Consider the following 18,218-nt stretch of genomic DNA (forward strand, 5'->3'; position numbering starts at 1 on the left):
GTAAAAGTCATTCTAGGACTCTGACATTCCTTCATATCTGTCCTACTTGAAATACGTCTTAAACGTTCATCATTAAAGTCAATAAAGTTGTAATTAACTTGTTGAAACCTGCAGAAGCCGGGTTCAAGAGTTCAACCCGGCATGTGAGAACAGTTGCATCTTGTTTTCTGTGGCTCTGGTGAAAAGCTCTCTAATGACAGAGTCAGTAAAAACACAGTCTGAGTTACTGAGGCTAGAAAAATGTCCGCCACCTTCTTTTCTCTGTGCACATACATTCACCCTAAAGCACAGGGAGTCCCACACACGGGAGCTGAAGCTGTTTTCCCAGAGTCCAACCAGCGCTCGTCTCGATTAGATTAAACATGAAACTACAAAAGCTAAAGATAACAGAGCTCGGGGGGTGAACTAAAGTTGGTTGTAAAATGTAATAAAATGTCACTAACTGAAAGTGAATGTAGAATAAATAACAAAAGTTAAGAGAAAGTGAAGATGACACCGAATATTTTCGACTGCTGGTGGGAATGTGGGACTGAAGACACACTGGACAACATAAATAGAAACATTTATGGAACACATCACCTTTTCAGGTTATTAACTATACTTAACATGGAGGATATGTCACAGTACAAAAAGCACATGAGTGAAGTTGTGTGTTCTATTCATCTGCGTCACTTTTATGGACTTGTCCAAACAGGAGGAGTCAGTGAAACGCAGTTATTCTTGATGTTATCCCTTCCACCTGTGACCAAGATGATCGCCTGCCAGAATATATGTTGTGCTCACTTATCTTAAAATGTGTGTGTTTCATTTCCTTGTGTGGCCCCCACGTGTCAGGAGACATGGAAATGACATGAACTCTAACTCATCTGCACCTAAGACGTGCGTCGCCTTTCCCAGCAGACATTCTCACAAATTAGAAAACCATTGACCATTGTACACAAATGTTTTTTTTTTCACTCAATTAATTAAACACATTTATAGAAACAGTACAAATCACAGAGTATATATAAAGACGGTGCAAATGACAGCTCCCCGGAAGTGAAGTTAAACTGTCTTGATCACCCCCTGGTGGCTGGCTGGAGTATAGTTTAAAAAAAACTAGTTATTTTCACACTTGTGTTTGTCCACGTGTTTTTTATAGAAAGTTTGGTTTAAATGAGTTATTTGATGCAATTAAAACGGTCTGACACTGGGACTGACTCACCATTGGTCGAGACCATGTATCTGCAAGACCTCGAATACCGTGGCACGCTACAATGATCACTACTCTGCAGACTCTGGCTCTAAGTTAAGTCAAAAGTAATTGTCTATGGTACAGACACACTACATTATCCCAATTGGTACAGAGAAAAAAACAAAAACAAAAAACAACAATATTTAAAAGCATCAAATATGCTCTAAAACCAGTCTGGTGAGTTCAAAACAGGTTGTTTGTCGCTTTAGAGTCGTTTGTGTATTTCCACATATTCCCTGATTCTATTCATACCTCTACCTCTATTCTCACTCAGACGTAGGAGCATCACTTCAGACCTGAAGCACGTGAGACTTTATTTGCTCTCCACAACTGTCAAACATTTCCATCTAGTGGACGCACTGATTTATTGCTTCCAAACTTAATAAGAGTAAAGGGATTTCCCCCAAGTGCAGTTTTCTGTTGTTTAAAGAGGAAATAGATTAGTTTCTAGTCCACATAAATTGCATCTGTAAAATACTATTATGCATTAAAATGTATTAGTCAGTCAGGTAATCAATATATTGTGCTAATTAATTCCATTAATGATCTTGACTTTGTGGATCAATGCGTCAAATAACCAGAGCTTCCAGAGTCTTTTGTCATCCTTTCAGTGTATGCAGCCCACAGCATATACACAGTATAGAAACATATAATTAGTTGTGCTTGAGTGTCATCTATTCTAAGGCCTGGAAGAGAAATGTAAACAGAAGGATTTGATGTGTGTGTGTGTGTGTGTGTCTGTTTGTAATCTGAACTATTGGCTGCCGTTCAGTTGCTGCTGGGAAAGTAGACTTTTTTTGTGCGGTTTGCGAAAAGTGAGTCAGAGCAAAAACCTCATGTTCGAGGCTCTGGTCTAGAGGCTGCTTAAACAACTCTCCGCTTTGATTCTAATCTCAACAAATCACAAGACCAGATTCTCTGAAGCTGAAGCGCTTCAAGGTATCAATCCTCCGGCACACAGAAGAAATCATTTGAGTTCCGTGCGAGTTGTGAGTCAGGGTGCAGGGCCTGTCTGAGCTGACATGTTGCCGTTTCCTTATCACGTTGTCGACTCATAACTCACAGAAGTGTTGCTTTGAGAGTTGTCGCGAGGCCAGTGGTTCTCTGGAGGGTGACAGAGCTTCCGCAAAAACTGGTCCAAGACACAGAGGAAGTGAAGTCAGATGAGACGGACCAGCAGAGTGAATCTGCTGAGCTCATTCTACATGGTGGTGGAATTTCCCCGACCCGAGACTGGAATCTCCACTTTGGCTTATGACTAAATCACATATCAGTTAATGATGAGTAGGAACGGGTCTGAGCAAGCACATCAAGCTGTGGGTGTAGGTGTGTGTAGTTAATGTGTTGCAAAAACACTTTGTTGTATTGCTAAATTAATTTTACTCACTCTCATCTTCACTGGTCCTGAGCCAGAGGGTGACAAGACCAGTGTCTGGCTCTTCAACCTCCTCTTATCCTGTGGGAGATAAAACAACCTCCTCAGATACCACCTTCAAAGTCTCAAAAAGAAGTACAACGATAACTGATTGGACTGTGGTCAACTTCCCAAATATGTCACCAGAAGCTGGGCTGCAGGAGGAAACTCACACAACCTGAGAAACTTTCAGTCAAACTTCACAACAAGTTGAAAACCAACAGACGTGTCTGCGTCGGATCAACAATCAAGTCGCACTTCATAAAACAAACCTCTTTCTATCAGGCGAGAAACAGCAGATGATCGTCTCAGTAACATTCATACGTTTGAATCAGACTCTATGGAGAAGTTATAAATAGACATGGAAACATGCAGAGTGAGGAAGAGACGACAATAAAGACATAAATATGTGAAATAAAGAAGTTAAAAAGTGAACAACAAATAAAAGTTGTCGAACATTTCTTCCACAGCAGGACAGAACGAAACGAGAAGTCATTCTAGGTTATTATCTTTTTTTTTGGAAGGCAACTTTTTCTATTTCTTATTTTTTTAAACCGAAACTGGTTTATTAAACGAGTGATTTAACTTGTATCGTCATGTGATGCCTTGAGTCTCTACAGAGCTCCACAAGGCAGTGTGAACGGGTCTGGACGAGTTCGGACCAAAAGTTGAAATCGATTTCCGATGTTCAGTCGGATCTTTGTAACTGCATGTTCCTAAACAACATCGGGCTCAGCACAGGTTCAGACACAAAAAAGAGAATGCATGACGGGTTTGGATCAGTTTTCAGTCCCAGTTAATGCTGAGTCATGGACTTTTTGGAACTTCCCCTAGCTCCCATAGGTGCCACAAAAAGCCTCTTGACACTGAGGCTGTTTGGCAGTTCCTCTTTAGCTTTCATCCCGTGGTTTCACAAGGTCGAAATGTAAATCTGACATTGAATGCATTTAATTTGTGACTAAATACTTGACATTCGGTCTCAGATGAATCGTTGACTGGTATCAGAGGTTATGTCGTGTCTCTCGTGTCGTTGAGTCCCAAGAAACTTAAAAATATAGTCGTTGGGCGAATGCTGGCAACAGAAACGGGAGATAGACTCGAATCCTTTGCACCAGAACCACATAAAAGCGAATGAATTGTTGTTTATTATGTCTGAATCTTAAAATCAACAGTACCATCACAATAAAACAGATTCAGATTAGTTGTAAACTGTTTTTGTTCCTTTAGCTGGGGTTATCCAGGAGGACTCCATTTTATGGTAAATACACATAAATCAAAGAAGCGTAGAAAAAGGGTCGTAAGTAGACACAGCTGTGTTCAGATCTTAAAAAACACAAGTGAGTGGAAAGTCCTGAACTTCCCTGGGGGGGTGTGTGGGTAGAAGCAGGAAGCGGCTGCTGCTGCTGCTGTGTCTCAGGTGATGATGTCACTGCTGCCTCACAAGCTCCGCGCTGCTGAAGGAGATCGACTGCTCGTGTTGAGGCAGATGCGATGAGGATCGTCGGCGTGCAACATCCAGGAATCGAACGTGTGACACAGACCACTCGGTACGACACCCGCGTTTGAGGGAGAAACAGAGGATCGGATGAGTGCGTGGTGGTAAGTTGTGTCTCCACGTGTTCTTACCTTTTACTTTCACAAGCATTCACGAGCACTTTCGTTGTGTTGCCGTGTTGTGGGTCATTGTGTTTTGAATCCATGTTCTATGTCCTGGCGTCACTGTCTCTTTAAGTGCCTGTTTTTGTGTTTCTTATTTTCGTTATTGTGTTTATTTGGAAAAAATACAAACAAGTGGGGGAAAAAAACTGGAAAGAGTTTTGTTTACAAACTGATGAGGAGAAAAATATTATTAAACACTTTATGATTTTATCAAAGTATTCGAAAAGGAGTGAGAAGAAGTGCAAACTTGTTTAATCTCCCCCCTTCTCCATAAATCATTAATTATCTAATACTTAATCATCTTTCTATATCTGTAAATATGTTTTTTTTACTCGTGCTCCATACTGCTTATAGTGTACAAAGAAATCTATGTTCACACTGTTTTATGTGGAATCTATCAACACGATAACCTAGTGATGCATTGATAAATTAGAACAGCTGTCAGGCAAGGTGTCAAAATATGAGGTTAAAACCATACAAAGATAATTGAAAATATTCAACATTCAAGAATATAAAAAGTGGATCGGCTACAAGCACAAACAAACCCACTTAATTCTCCTTAATATTCCTGTTATTCCTGTATCCACATCCACATCCGCATGTTATCAGAGTTCCTAGACCATAAGATAAAGATCAATGAGGCTCAGATGATAGCTGGACGCTAGCAAGCCCATCAAATTCCGATCGGAGGAGTTGTCAGTGCCCGTCCATGTGCTTTGAGGGCGTAGCTTTGAGGAGAGAGTTATTCTTTTTTTAAGGTAGGTCCCTCCGCTTGCTATCTTGCTTGTAAATGACCAAGCCCAGTTTTATGTAAACATGTCCTGAAGTCTTCAATAATTAACTGACCTTTTCTTGTCTCCTCTTCCCTGCAGCCGATTCTCCTCTCCCGGTGGAGCCATGGCGGCCGCAGTCCTGAAGATGTACTTTATTGGAACCGCGCTGAGCGTCTTTGCGGTCCTTTACAGTTTAGTGGACTCCATCGGCGGCCTGATGTACGTCCCGGACCAGAACTACACACTGGATCTGGACCAGCAGACGCACAGAGAGCCCTCGTCAAGAAACACCCGCAGAGGATCGTGTGTGGACAAAGGAATTGGCTCTTAGTGGAAACATCTGGACGTATGACAATGTCTGCTAGGTGGACATGTTGGACACCGGCGATGGACCAAGAAACAGTAACTACAGGAGACAATAACTACTGGTTTCATCGCTGACAATACACGTCATCATGTCTGACTTGGTGGACATGTTATGACCGGGACAGTTTTTCTTTAGGTGGATGCATGTCTGCTGTTCCTACTTTGCACCATCTGCTGTAAAACACAGCTGTGTTCCCCTGGCAGTCTGATGACAAACGTAACTGCACTACTGAACGATGACATGCACTAAATATTACAATGTTGTTGTCTTTTGGAAATATTCTTTCAGGTCATTGTGTATTTTTTTCTAAATAAAATGAATTGAATCAAAATGAAGTGTTGTTATGAGTAGTTACAGCGTTTTACAGAAAACTGAAATAAGTCCAATACATGTCCAGCGGAGAATTAGTGGAAATAAAGTTTTAAGAGTTTGGCTCCAAATATTGGACACGCAAGGAATTTTGACTTTAAACCAAAGACTCAGACAAGAAGGAACTTGTATTCAGTCTGGGGTTGAATGGAGACTTGGCGTCATTATGCCAATTTTGCTCTTGGTTACAATTTAACAAAATGAGTCCTGTCAACTTTTTAATGGGGTACACCAGCCTGTGCCTACATGGGCAGGATCTCAGGGAGGACAAAGAAAAAGAAGGTATTGTATTTAATGCAGGAGGGACCAGTCCTATAGACTGCTCACGTCTGTGGGAGTGAGCAGTGACTCAAATGTGGAAACAGCTGCTCAAGGAGATGAAGATGCTCCGTGCAGCCTCTACACCACTGTCTTGGTTTTATCGCCTCTACGTGATTCAGTGTCATTTCTGGTATTTTTCGTCACAAGCTGGAGGAGAGAGGACGAGAAATCACTCCTCTGAGGTTTCAGGCAAAAAATTTGAGGTTGGGGATTGGTTCTTTTTATTTCCTCGTCTGATTTGATGATCTTTGTATCGAGGGTGTTGTGATAGTGTGCTGTATAAAAAACACAAAAACGAAAAACAATCAAATGAAACGTGAAGGAAAGGTAAGGGAGGTAGACATGCATCACGAAGCTGCTATAACTGGTATTTGATACACACAAGAACATCAAGGTTTTTCCAAGTACGGTTATAAATTGTGTTCATGTAAGTGAAGTTACCCGTGGAAGTCACTTTTCTAAGTTGATTGACAATTTTGTTGTTACATATAGACAGTGAACCTGCAACAGACAGAGTTCACTGTTGCATTATGGGAAGTGTAGGAGCTATAGAGGCACTTATGGAGACTGGCCTATAGATGGCAGCCCACTTTAAAGGGCACACTATCAGGGCTTTGGGTTTGAGGAGTAAACTTCTCCTGCGTCAGAGCAGAGAACCCATCTCTTGGCACTTTTGCACCATGACGCCCAACACGTTCAAATTCAGCCTTCACAGCTGTTTTAAACAACCTCAAACTTCTCTAAACTATTATTCATGTCACAGTGTATTGACTGTATTAGTGCACGTGTCCACATGGTGCGTTTTTTCCACCTCTGTAAATGCTCCCTGCGGCTCAGGTCACCTGGATCCGGGCAGAAACACCTGCAGGCTGAGGACGCACCACCTCACTCAGCACTTCTTATGCTAATGACCCGTGCGGGCACTTCACAGCTTCACTTGCCTTCAGAGCGCACGGTCACCAGCCTGTGCCACAAGCGCCAAACATCGCGCCCCACTGGTTTTATCCTTTAACTTAATTCGGCGAGGTGTCACTTCGGATATGCTCTGGAGCCTGGTGGTCCTCTGCGGGGCGTGCGTCTGTCTGGTGGCGGCGGAGGGCAGGGGCAGCGCGGGGAGGACCGCGACCCTCCCCCGGCCTCAGCTGGATGGGAGCCGGGGCCAAGTGCGCGCTCGCCCCAGGAGAGAGGGCAGCGGCGCATCCAAGCTTTCTCACGGTCCTGTGTTCACCTCCTGCCGGCTCCCCCTCACCCCGGCCGAACACAAAGTTCTGGACGACAACACTCACGAGGTAAGGAATGTGTTTGAAGTGTGTGCTGGCACCAAGGGAAGGGTTTTGGTGAATGGGCAGTTTCAATGTCCAACAGATGAGTCATACGTTTGAACTTAACTTCCAACACAGACAAAACTGTTTCAGAAGAAATAGTATTTGTCTTTGCAGCTGTTTCTTGTGGTTGTTGTTGATTGATAACATTCCTAAATAAACAAGGGAGACTGTAATTCCAAGAGAAATTAGGACATTAAACTGATTCCATGATGTTTTATTCAAACCTCTGTTTTAGTTCCCAACCACTTAACATTCTTGAAGATAGTTTTTCAAGATGTGTGAATAAATCTGGATCGAGTTATCTCTTTATTTCTTAAAGGTATTATTGTAGATAACGTCTGTCTCCTCTCTCGTTCTCCCATAGACTGGGTTTAATGGTGATGATGGCTCCTATGTGATTCTCACATGGGTGGGCGATGGTACAGGAGTGAGTATCTTTGTGCTACAAGCATCACGTCATCCTCCTAAAACACAAAATGTTTGTGTTGACACAGTCTGATGCATATTCAGACTTTATATCTGCAGCAGTGTGTGGCTCAATAAAAGAAACTTCATATTTCTCATATTTAGGTTTCATTTTTATTATTTCTATTTTCCTGAGGCTGCCGCTATATTTAGGAATAGAAAGAGAAAAGTTCTGTTTGTAATAAACAAATTAAAATGATAACTTTCGCATTCCTTGAAATCTATTTAATTCAGATATTTGAATAGTTAATAAATGTTAGCTGCTCTGCTATATGTCCTAGGTGGTCCTGGTGCTTTCTACGATCAGCGTTCCCATCAACACTTATCTAGACGGAGGCTCCTCACGACTTTACAGAAGGTGAGTGGGCGTCTGAAATCCACCAGGAAAACATCCGTCCCATGTGTGTAGAGCTCATACGGGCAGAACTTCACCTGATTCGCTCTCTCACCAGCACGAACTATGGGAAGTCCTTCCTCGACATTTCCCATCGCATCAACAACACGTTCATAAAGGAGGAGTTCGGAGTCAGCGTTGGACCAGGAAGCTCCGTAAGTCACCAAGAGCATTCTCCAATAAGTTCTGACACCCGGCGGCCTTCCTTTTGTGTGTCTGTGTGTAGCTGTTCAGAGTTTCACACCGAGGGAAGTGTGTGTGTCTGTGTGTGTGTGTGTGTGTGTGTGTTGTTGACGACATCTCACATTTTGCCGTCCGCTCAGCTTGTGCCACCTTTTAACTTTCAAACCAGTTCTCCTAGTGTGCTGTTGTGTTGGCTGACACGTTCAAAAACAGGTCGACCACAGAAATGCCTCGACAAGCAAACACTTTGGTGACAGTAACAGCAGCAGGAAGGGGCCAGTTGTACGATTTCTCTATCTACACATAGCCATGTTATAGCATTAACACTTGTTTGTGAAATGTTGTGAGTTCAGAACATGCTTTGTGTAGAAGTGAAGCCAATGCCAAAGTGTCTGAAGCGTGGTATTCTCAAATGACCATTAGGGGGCGACTCCACTGGATTAAAGAACAGAAATAACTTTCTATAGTCAGGTTTTAATTTAAATTTAGTTTGATATAATTTAATTTCTCTGCTTTGGGATTTCAGGTGATTCTGACCGCGGACACGCCGGTGGTGGACCACCCGGGAGGGATCATCTTCACCTCCACCGATGCCGGAGCGACCTTCAAGTTCATCCAACTGCCCTTCCACCTGGCTCAGCCAATCACGTACCACTTCCTCAACCCCGACTACCTCGTGGCCCTCAGCATCGACGTGAGCCATGCAGCCGACTGTTCTTTGACTGATCCGTGGCCATTCTGCTCACAAATACTCAGATTCTCACTGTGGTTTCCTTCCCTCTGCATTGACCTAAAAACCTTGTGCTCACAAGAATCAGCACTTTTATACATGTGTTTCGCATTAAGCCCCCCCACCCCCCCATCCACTCCCCCACACTCGCACACACACACACAAATAGACAAGCACACACTCACACATCAAGCACACACCTCAATTAAAAGGTAAACACTCCTCTGTTCCCTCCTGACACGCAGGAAGGATTGTGGCTCTCGACGGACTTTGGTGCCAAGTGGACAAAAGTTCATGATGGAGTGCATTCTTTCTCATGGTGAGAATAAACAGGAAACGAGTCCCTTTGTGTCTGAAGAAGGATATTTAGTGAAGCACGTACTATTTATGCCCTTAAATATATCTGCAAAAATACTGAATACTGCATATACATCATGCTGTACTTATTCTACATAGCGTTTCAGTGTGTGTATAATGTGTACTTTTAGCATTAATTGTTCTCATACCCATGTTGCATATTTACACTTTATACTTATATATCTGCTGCACACGATGCATTGAACTGAAGCGATATTTGAAATGTGAAACCTGTGTTTCTGAAAGAGTTTTGACTTCTTTCCTTCAGGGGAGCTGGTGTCAACTTGTTCTTCAGCTGCACTCGAGTCGACACTGGTAAGAAACCATGGAGAACATGCACCTTTAAAAGTGTTTTTATCACGTGAGACCTAATAAATGTGAATATAATCCAATAATTTAAAAAAAATCGCCCTTTAATGACTGTTAATGACTGGAAACCATAAAACAATAAAAACACAGTAGACCAAAAGAAGACACTAGTAATAGCATTACATACAGAACAAATGCACAATAAAGAGAAAGAAGACAAGAAATAAGAATATCCTAAAATAATGTGCAGCGGATCAGTGGTAGTTAATGGTGAGACAAGTATGAATGAGCAAGAACAGAAGAAAACCGTGAGACTTGACCTCACGTACTCGTTGCTGAGTTTGCTTCCTGTCGCTGTAGTTGAGGCAGACGAGCGGGGAGACTTAGTGCTGAAGAGGACGAAGGACCTGGGGGACACCTTCACCACCATCCACGAGGACATCTTCAGTTTTGGCTACATCGGAGCTTTTCTCTTCTTCTCTGTGATGGAGGATCCGGTAAGAGACGATATAAACACACATTTATTTCCATGCAAATGCGCATTCTTGAGGCACGGACTATACACTGGATATAAAGATGACAACACTGGAGCCCCTAGTGGCTGGCTGCAGGATCAACCATAAACCTCACCTCCTCCATGTTAAGAATGGGACATGGACCAACCAAAAAAACAAGTTAAAACATTGTTTCTCAGAGTTGGTTTCTGTCACTTTAAGTAGTTCTCATCACACTGATGTATGTTGGAGGGTTCATTTTTCTGCTGAGGTCGGTTTCAACTAGTTAGACGTGGAGACGCATCGTGCATCTTCATTCTCTGGCAATGACAGATACACCAAATTTAAACTGCACCTTGAAACGATAACAGCACACTTGTCACTCTGTTCTTTAAACAAGTTTATTTACAGTGATGAATTATTCTGCTCGCAGAGATCCCCTCGTGTCATGTACTTCTCATCAGATCAAGGAGACACCTTCAGTCGAGCACTTCTGCCTTCTGCGTCCACTGAGCAGGTGAGAAATAAAATATTCTATTCAATTTAAAACTTTACTTTGTGCTGCCTGGATTGTGACTGTGAGACCAGGTACTGTAGCTGTCAGGTACCGTAAACGTAATAAGCGTGTCAACTTATGTATCGGTGAAACAATTTTTAGTTTAAACAATATTTTGAACTATTTTATTCAAAGTTCCTGTACAGCTACTTGTGTTTAGACAACATTTAACCTTTAACAAAGACTAAAGCTCCTACCACAGGAAATACACAGATGTTGATATCATTACTTCCATTGTCACATGTCTCATTCTTATTTTGAGTTCCACTTGATGTCTGGAAACTTTGACACTGTCCTTGTAACAGACATGTGCTCTGAGTGGTTGAAGGTCATGGACTTTATTTAACCTATAGAAGAAACATCAGTGGCAACGTTTCCTGTTGTAAAACCAAAGAAAACAGATGTGCTCTGGCGAAAACCCTCCGACTGTAACACACAGTAACACACAGTAACACACAGTAACACACCCACCACATCTTGCTGACAGTACAAACACACACTCTGTCTCACGATGATTAGGCACGGTTTTCTGGAGACAGGTAAATTAGTCATCACAAAGTTGTTGTTTCTTAATTTTTTTTCAGTAATCGCAAATCCGAGTTGTCTCGCCCTCATGCTGTGTGTGTATGTGGCTGGTCAAGGTATTACTCATGTTGTGGGGACCTTAATGTGTTTACACAGTCACTTTATGGGGACTTGTCTTCCTTCTGGACATGAAATCCAGGTCCCTGCAATGTTAATCATTCAATTTCAGGTCTAGGTCTAGGTTTAGGTTTAGGGTTCGGTTTAGGTTTGAAATAAAGCAAATGTGAAGTTTATGTCTAGGTTTGGGTTTGGGTGAAATTTATGTTAGGTTAGGTTTAGGCTAAGGTTAGGTTTAAGTTGGATTCATGTTTAGATAAGGGTTTTTAATTATAGGGATCGTTACAGAAAGTCTCTTGGAAATCAATGTAATGTCCTCTGAAGTCATGGAGACACAACTAAGTGTGTGTTTTTCCTTTGTGTGTGCGTGTGTGTGCGTGTATGCAGTTCTACTCGATCCTGGACGGAGATGTGGATATGCTCTTCATGCATGTGGACAACCCAGGAGGTAACGGGAGAAAACACACACACACAGACATTTAATCCCCCCCCCCCCCCCAAAAAAAAGAGACAACCCTCACACATGCTCGTGGTCCTGCCCACGCCGAGAGCCCGGCCCGACAGGAGTGGCAGCCCTCTCAGCCCCTTTTGTTGTAATGGAAAAGCTCAACGGTAAAGACAGGACTGGTTTCTCAAGTTCCTGGTATTGCTGACAAATCATTCCATCATATGAGTGTGTTTGTGTATGTGAGTCCAGCCGCCCGGCCCTTTGTTCCTTCCCCCCCCCCCCCCGCTCTGTTTCTCAATTAGTCCCTCTTCTCTCATTCATTTTCATTATTATTATTATTATTATTATTATTTTAAGTAGTGCTCCAGTTTGTAGGCTGGGGTGACAGAGACTTTCTTCCAGCTGAGATAAAGAGGGGAGATACGGGAGCAGATCTTCTTTTTTTTATCTTTTCGTCGGCTGCAGATTTAGGTTACACCGCAAAAGCTGACAAACATATCTTGGGATCAGGGTGTAACACAAGCGCACACATACACAAACACATGCACGCACACAAACAAGCTCACACTAGAAAAAGTAAACCACGTCCGTCACCCTCCTCGGCTGAGCTCGCCCCCCCCCCCCCCCCCCAGTTAGAATATGATTGATGGGGACACGTTGCTGTCGTGAAAAGTCGGTGTCAGCTCGGCGGCTGCTGACACCAGGCGCCACACATGGAGGTTTAACATGATTTTGATTATTACTGCTTTCACGTTGACACATCGCTGCCAGCATAGCACCATTATTTATTTATTTATTTAGAAGCTGCGCCGCCTCCAGCTCTTATCGCTCCACATCTGGTGCCAGCGTGTTGGTTCATCCACCACACCACCTTTGTGGTGGATGTAAAGGTCGAAGGAAACTTTTTGTTCGTCTATTAACAGCAAGGAAATAAAAATAAGAGATTAACCATATCCTGTTTGCACAAGTGCAACATGTGGTTTGTCAGAAATGTCTCGGAAAGAAAACGAGTCAGGTGGATTACAAACTGTTTGACATTAAATTTTTTTACTAATATAATTATGAAATTCCAAACACTCCTTTCTTCATTTATGATTTGTTGCCCTTTACATTGGGTACTTGATCAATTTAGTATTTAGTACACATGAAAATGACAAATAAAAATCTCTTCATTAACAGTCAGTCTTCCGTCTGTTTTTGCCCTAGACACCTTCTTCGGGACCATGTACACGTCGGACGACCGCGGCATCTTGTTCTCCAAGTCTCTGGAGCGCCACCTGTTTGAGGGGCACAGGAAGAGCGACTTCACCAACATCACCTCACTGAGAGGAGTGTACCTCACCAATAAACTGGACGAGGGTAGGCCCTCTCTCTGACATCTGGGTTTACACTCAAACAGCCGGGTTAAATCTTAAGGGACCATCACAGTTTATTACACCATGGGCCTTATTCTGGTAGATGCTGACGTGATTTATACCAATTTTAATAAGATTATACTAAATTCCCAGAAAAGCCCCCAGAAGATTAAAACATTACTAGACCACAGTTCAGGGATTAGCCTTAAATAAAACACTTGGCAAGTCAAGCACCTTTAGCGTTGGGGGTTCGTTATGGAAAAGATTAGCATAAGTTTGAAGTAAAGTTTAGTATCTGAGCCATAAGCTGATATATTGGCCTTTTCGTCACACTTTTCTGTCTGTGGAGCTTTTGCATTGACTGTAACAGGCGAGGCAAGCTGATGTATTAATCCAGGTTTTAACTACTTTACTTATTACCCCAGAAGGCAGGAAATCCCACAATGCATTTCCCCTCCTCTGTTGTGTTGCAGACGGCCGTATACGATCCGTCATCTCCTTCAACAGAGGAGGGACCTGGCGACAACTCAACAAACCGGAGAACGTGGACTGCAGCGAGCAAACTAAGAAAGTACGTTACACGTTTGGGTTTAAATGAGCTTAAGTTTATTATCGCTGACTAAAGACATTTGTATACCTACATGTGTGTGTGTGTGTGTGTGTGTGTCATCAGTGCAACCTGCATATTCATGGAGAACACAGTCGGAACAACCAGATAGTTCCCATGCTCGCCCTGTCGGAGCCTATGGCCATCGGTCTGGTCATCGCTCATGGTAATTTAACTGCAACTTACCCAGCTCTTGTTTCCCAGTCCAAGTATAGACCTGCATTTCCAAATGTTCAGCTTTAAAGCAACACTATGCAGCTTTTTTAACCTTAAAACAGCAGCTTCTAAATTAGTTTGTTGGTTCACGGACTTGGAATATGAAGAATTCTAATCAGAGTTTGGTGGATTTGTTACAGCAGCAGCTCTTCCGCTAATATCCATTGTTCAGTTGTGATTTAGAGTCAAGAGATAGATAAGCTTTGTTTTTCCTCGACCCTGGAAATTGCTTGGACATTGAGCCAAACAGATGGTTGCCCACATGGGGCTGCAGAGGGCGCTGTTGCTCAGTAAAAGTAACACAGTGTTGCTCTAAACGTCACAATGACCAGTTGTAAGTCTGACGCGGCGATAATTAAAAGATGAACTCTCCTCTCGTCTTCAGGCACAGTGGGTGATTCTCTGTCATCGTCGCAGCATCCAGATGTGTTTGTGTCCTCAGACGGGGGCTACAACTGGAGGGGGATACTGAGGGGCCCTCACCACTACAGCATACTGGACTCCGGGGGTCTCATTGTGGCCGTGGAGGCCCAGCGCAAGGGACAAGTCAAGACGATCAAGTACTGAGCGGTTTTTTAACGTCATGCATTACTTGTCAATGAGGGGGCAGAGGGAGATGGAGTCATGTTGTCCGTGGTCTCCAGGTTCTCCACGGACGAGGGCCAGTGCTGGAAGTCGTACAACTTCACGGAGCAGCCCTTCTTCTTCGCGGGCCTGGCGTCCGAGCCGGGCACCAAGGCCATGAATGTCAGCGTGTGGGGGTTCCGGCCCGAGGACGACGGCCAGCCCATGTGGGTTGCCGTCACCATTGACTTCCAGAGTGTCATTACCAGAGAGTGTGAGTCAAGCTGCTTTAATCCTGTCTGCCTGGTGGAGGGAGGTGGAGTCTGGCCACAGATTATCTCTCTTGCACAATCCAGGGACTTCCCAAAACCTAGACGTCTAAAACGCTGACTTCCTCTTTTAAAAATGTTTTTATATCACATCCCTTAAACCAACATGCTGTGAAAATAACACGTCAAACCACTTCTTATTTCACAGTTTACTATTCTGCTTACGCTGCGTTTCTCTATTTCTCTGTAATTGTTCTTCTTTCATTTCGTATACTTATTTTTCTCAATCAGCTTCCTCCTACATAAACGGATTTCCACGAACATTGGTTGAAGGAAGAAACAAGAGCAAAAAAATTAAAGCCTCACGGAATAGTTCTGTTTACTTAGACAACCATGTTTGTTTCTTTTTATGTCATTTTCAACAATTTCACAGGGAATAACTTATATTGCATCCGACAGTCGGTTTTATTGTTAATTGCTCGTTGTCTGTTTCCTCAGGTAACAATCTGGACTATGAAGAGTGGCTTGCTCATTCTGCAGGGGGCGGGGCTTCAGAGAGAAGCGCCTGCGTCCTGGGGGTCAAGGAGACGTACCGGAGGCTAAAGAAACAATCTGTGTGCCGAAACGGGAAAAGCTTTGTAGTGAGCAAGAAGCAGAACCCCTGTCTGTGCACCAGACACGATTACTTATGGTAAGACATGTTCTCAGTGAGCGGAGGAAGAAATATACATATATCATGTCCACAGATTGCAAAATCCATCGAACAAACATGTCTGGGGACGTGTTTTGGGGGCAGTAACTAAAGCCGTTTTCAGACATAATAATAATAATAATAATACATTTTATTTGGAGGCGCCTTTCAAGTCACCCAAGGTCGACTTACAATAAAATAATACAGGATTTAAGATAAAAGCATGAAAGATAGAAACAACATTAAAACAGAACATCAACATAAAAACAAGTGAAGTGCACAGGGTCCAGTTATAAAGAGTATGCCAGTTTGAACAGGTGAGTTTTGAGTTGAGACTTGAATGATGTGATGGAGTCTGATTGTCTTATTTGTGGGGGGAGGGAGTTCAGTGCATGTCTGAAAGCAGCTTGAGTCAGCACGGAGAATATCTCACTCTCTTTCCGTTACAGTGACTACGGCTACTATCGTCACCCGAACACTTCGGAGTGTTTGCGACAACCCGACGCTGCGAATAAAACCTTGGAGATGTGTTTGACCGGAGAGGAGGATGAGCTGCTGACGACCGGGTAATAATATTCTCTCCTTTTATCGAGTGACCACACACTCGTTCTCTCCACATGCTCACACGCTTCTGTTCTCAGGTATCGCAAGGTCCCGAGCAACAAGTGTGAGGGGGGGTTCACGCCTCATCTCGCTGTGCAAACCTTCATCAGACCCTGCGGCGTTAAACCCAGCCCCCGCCCGCCTGCCGTGTCAGTGCCTCCAGGGCCGGTCTTCGACACACCGGTGTGTAGATGTGTTGTGCAGTTTGTGTACTCTCGGGATGCTTATCTCCAGTTTTTTTTATGAATCTAACATGTGTTTGCATGTTTTTGCAGCGAGAGAAGTTGGTGTTGATCCTGGTGTGTGCAGGGGCAGGGGTCATCGTCCTGGTGGCGGTCGCTTGCGCTCTAATTGCTGTCAAGCGAGTGGTTTACAGGACAAGGTGAGTCACACACGCACACACACTCACACATACACACGCTTGGGAGAGGCGATGGACTAATGGCAGAAGAACTTGGGACTATGGGCAGAAAATTGAAAATCGACTCCACAGAGTAACAACAACAACAACAAAAAACGAACCTGAATGGACAACACTTGGATCTGTCTAAAAATCCAACTGCCCCAACTGTCTAGTGCCCCTGAGCAAGGCACCTTACTCCCCCAACATCTGCTCCCCGGGCGCCGTACATGGCTGCCCACTGCTCTGTGTTTCCTGCACCAGATGGGTTAAAAGCAGAGGACAAATTTCCCTCGATTGCATGAGTGTGTCTGTGCATGTGTTTGGGATAAAAAAATGTATCTTGTATCTTGTGCTGCACTAACACTTCTTTGTCGTGTCTCCCTGTCTCCCTCTGCAGGACACCTGTGTATCGCTTCTCCACCCTCCAGCTGCAGGAGGACGGGAACTGCATCACGCCGGACCTTGAAAGCGCCGCCAGCAGCAACGGCACCGTCTGCCATCACGACTCAGACGACGTAAGCCTCATTATCACTTTGACGTCTGTGTGGGATTTTCTCCAAAACGATCTAACACAGGTGTTTCTCATCATGCCAGGATCTTATCCAATGACACATCTTAACGGACAGATCCACTTTGGAAACCTTCTGTGCTGAAAAAGACTGTCGACTTCATTGTGTTGGATTGACGCCTCATGTTTGGACGGGAGCGACCCTTGAGCCGAGTTCTGGGGATTTTTAATGACAAGCATTACATGGTTAAATGTATTAATTTATTGATATTGAGTTCACTTCATTTCATTGCTTTACTTTGCTTCCTTTATAATGTACAGTATTTTTTTATGTTACTCTGTTTTGCACCACCTTGTTATGTCTGTCAAAATGTGAGAACAAAACATGGCAGTTCATATATCATTTGCATTTGTGAAAAATAAATTATTGCATGTTATCAAGTGTTTGTCTCAGTTTAAAATGTTTGCTTCAGAGCTTTGTGTCCAGGAGGTGGCGCTGGTGAAGCAGGAACCTGTCCCGTCTGTACAGGCGCGGCGCGTCCCATTGGGCAAGTCGGGCAGTTGCCCAGGGCCTCGGCCACCAGGGGGCCTCGTCGTATTTATGATTTTTTTCTTTATTTTTCAAATAAATCTCTCCTCATGTCCTCCTTCATTCAATATGAACCCAATAGCAAGACAGGCTTCATCGTACTTTCTTTTCAACTTGGTTTTTGAACACTGTGTCTTGTTTGTCACTGACCGGCTGCTTAACAGGAACGAGCTCTGATCTCACTCTGTGTCTCTGAGCGAATGTGAGAGGGCGGAGCCCCGGGGCCTGTGTGTGTGTGATGTCTGGGGACACACGCGCACACACTCGCCCGCACAACACTGTACAGCAGACCTGGGCATTGTACGGCCCCCGGGCCGCATCCGGCCCTTTGGCTGTCTGTGACCGGCCCGCGTGAGGTCAACGGAATATTAGG

The 18,218-nt window shown here is 43.7% G+C and overlaps 1 protein-coding gene and 1 long non-coding RNA gene across 2 annotated transcripts; one reads left to right on the plus strand and one right to left on the minus strand.

Moving 5' to 3' along the window:
• Positions 1 to 834: 834 nt before the first annotated feature.
• LOC128429068 (uncharacterized) lies at positions 835 to 4,368 on the minus strand. The gene is made up of 3 exons (XR_008333869.1): positions 4,275 to 4,368; positions 2,622 to 2,690; positions 835 to 2,366 (listed from the first exon to the last, which is right to left on the minus strand). It is a non-coding gene; the product is annotated as an uncharacterized LOC128429068 (long non-coding RNA).
• A 2,536-nt stretch (positions 4,369 to 6,904) lies between these two features.
• Positions 6,905 to 17,698, plus strand: si:dkey-159a18.1 (sortilin). The gene is made up of 21 exons (XM_053414877.1): positions 6,905 to 7,426; positions 7,827 to 7,889; positions 8,209 to 8,285; positions 8,380 to 8,476; positions 9,031 to 9,198; positions 9,480 to 9,553; positions 9,860 to 9,906; positions 10,261 to 10,397; positions 10,828 to 10,911; positions 11,980 to 12,040; positions 13,247 to 13,399; positions 13,869 to 13,966; positions 14,069 to 14,168; positions 14,604 to 14,778; positions 14,863 to 15,056; positions 15,550 to 15,742; positions 16,192 to 16,308; positions 16,384 to 16,528; positions 16,621 to 16,727; positions 17,146 to 17,263; positions 17,343 to 17,698. Exons 1-21 carry the CDS (start codon positions 7,178 to 7,180, stop codon positions 17,355 to 17,357), a joined length of 2,472 nt encoding a protein of 823 aa, XP_053270852.1. The 5' UTR covers positions 6,905 to 7,177; the 3' UTR covers positions 17,358 to 17,698.
• The last annotated feature ends 520 nt before the right edge of the window (positions 17,699 to 18,218 follow it).

This window comes from Pleuronectes platessa, chromosome 22 (assembly GCF_947347685.1).
Source record: "Pleuronectes platessa chromosome 22, fPlePla1.1, whole genome shotgun sequence".
NCBI lineage: Eukaryota > Metazoa > Chordata > Actinopteri > Pleuronectiformes > Pleuronectidae > Pleuronectes > Pleuronectes platessa.

What these genes read in the sequence shown, in the direction of transcription:
- si:dkey-159a18.1 (XM_053414877.1), top strand. Translation starts at nt 7,178, where the DNA reads ATGCTCTGGAGCCTGGTGGTCCTCTGCGGGGCGTGCGTCTGTCTGGTG. An exon ending in GGAGTGCATTCTTTCTCATG is followed by an intron (nt 9,554 to 9,859) that starts GTGAGAATAAAC and finishes TCTTTCCTTCAG; the next exon opens with GGGAGCTGGTGTCAACTTGT. An exon ending in CGGTCTGGTCATCGCTCATG is followed by an intron (nt 14,169 to 14,603) that starts GTAATTTAACTG and finishes TCTCGTCTTCAG; the next exon opens with GCACAGTGGGTGATTCTCTG.